Here is a 1,109-nt window from a genome sequence, read left to right as displayed (position 1 = left end):
TATTTGTTTACCCGCCACAAGGATCAAGGCAATGTCTCTCGGCTGTCTGCTTCGAATCAAAGAAAAGAAATTCAAAAGCGCGTATATCTTCTGTGCCACCTGAACCCCCAAACCCTAAACCCTAAACTCTAAACCCTAAGCCCTAAACCCTAAACCCTAAACCCCAATAAACACTAAACACTAAACGCTGCAAGCTCCCCACCCCTAAACCCAAGTTCAGGCGTCAACCAACCCCCCTACGGCTTAACCCCACCCCCTACAAAACCGTAAACCTTAAACCCTAAACCCTAAACCCTAAACCCTACAAGCACCCCACCCCTAAACCCTAGTTTCGGCCATCAACAACTCCCTACGCCTGAACTCCACCAAAACCCCAAACCCTAAACCCCAAACCCCAAACCCTAAACCCCAAACCCTAAACCCCAAACCCTAAACCCTAAACCCCAAACCCTAAACTCTAAATCCTAAACCCTAAACCCTAAACCCTCACCATGAGGCCGTGGAGGGCGTTGTGGTAGGGGACGGGGAGGTAGTACTTGTCGATGGTTTTGAGAAAACGAATTAGGGTTTGGTCTCCAGGAGTGTCGAAGCAAAAAGGAGACAAAAGAATAAACCCTAATTCGCAGAGAGGGTTGCTGCTGTCTCCCCCGTACTGCAGCACGTCAAACCTCCACTCTCCCAGCGAAGCCAACAGCCCCGAAGAACCCTGCGCAAACCCTAAACCCTAAACCCTAAATCCTAAACCCTAAACCCTGCGGCGGCTCGCCCAAGAGCCGGCGCTTCCAAGCAAAGGCGGCGAAGTTCCGATCCAGACAAGTCGAAAAACCCTAAACCCTCGTAAACCCTCGCAGGAAACCCTAAAACCTCATAAACCCTCCTTTTAGACCCTCGCACTAAACCCTTGGACTAAACGCTCGCATTAAACCATCGAAGTAAACCCTTGCAATGGACCCTCACGTTAAACCCTCGTGTTAAACCCTCGTGGTAAACCCTCGTGGTAAACCCTCGAGCTAAACCCTCGTACACCCTAAACCCTCGTAAACCCTAAAGCCTCACGGCGGTTCCCGGGGAGAAGAGGTAGGCGACTCTGAGGAGTTTGTCGTCGTTGT

The 1,109-nt window shown here is 50.9% G+C and overlaps 1 protein-coding gene across 1 annotated transcript in view; it reads right to left on the bottom strand.

Annotated features, from left to right (window-relative positions):
• The window catches only part of ETH_00038075 (3',5'-cyclic nucleotide phosphodiesterase, putative), a gene marked incomplete at both ends in the record, with an annotated part of 1,363 nt that overhangs the window by 27 nt on the left and 227 nt on the right, over positions 1-1,109 (bottom strand). Inside the window, 3 exons of the mRNA XM_013375095.1 lie at positions 4-99; positions 491-706; positions 1,057-1,109. Coding sequence (XP_013230549.1) covers positions 4-99; positions 491-706; positions 1,057-1,109 — 365 coding nt within the window. The remainder of the gene's footprint in view (positions 1-3; positions 100-490; positions 707-1,056) is intronic.

Source organism: Eimeria tenella, genomic scaffold, assembly GCF_000499545.2.
Source record: "Eimeria tenella Houghton genomic scaffold, Eth_scaff2510, whole genome shotgun sequence".
In the NCBI taxonomy this organism is placed as follows: Eukaryota; Apicomplexa; class Conoidasida; order Eucoccidiorida; family Eimeriidae; genus Eimeria; species Eimeria tenella.
The sequence above is the reverse complement of the archived record's forward strand: the minus strand, read 5'-3'. Positions and strand labels throughout refer to the sequence as shown.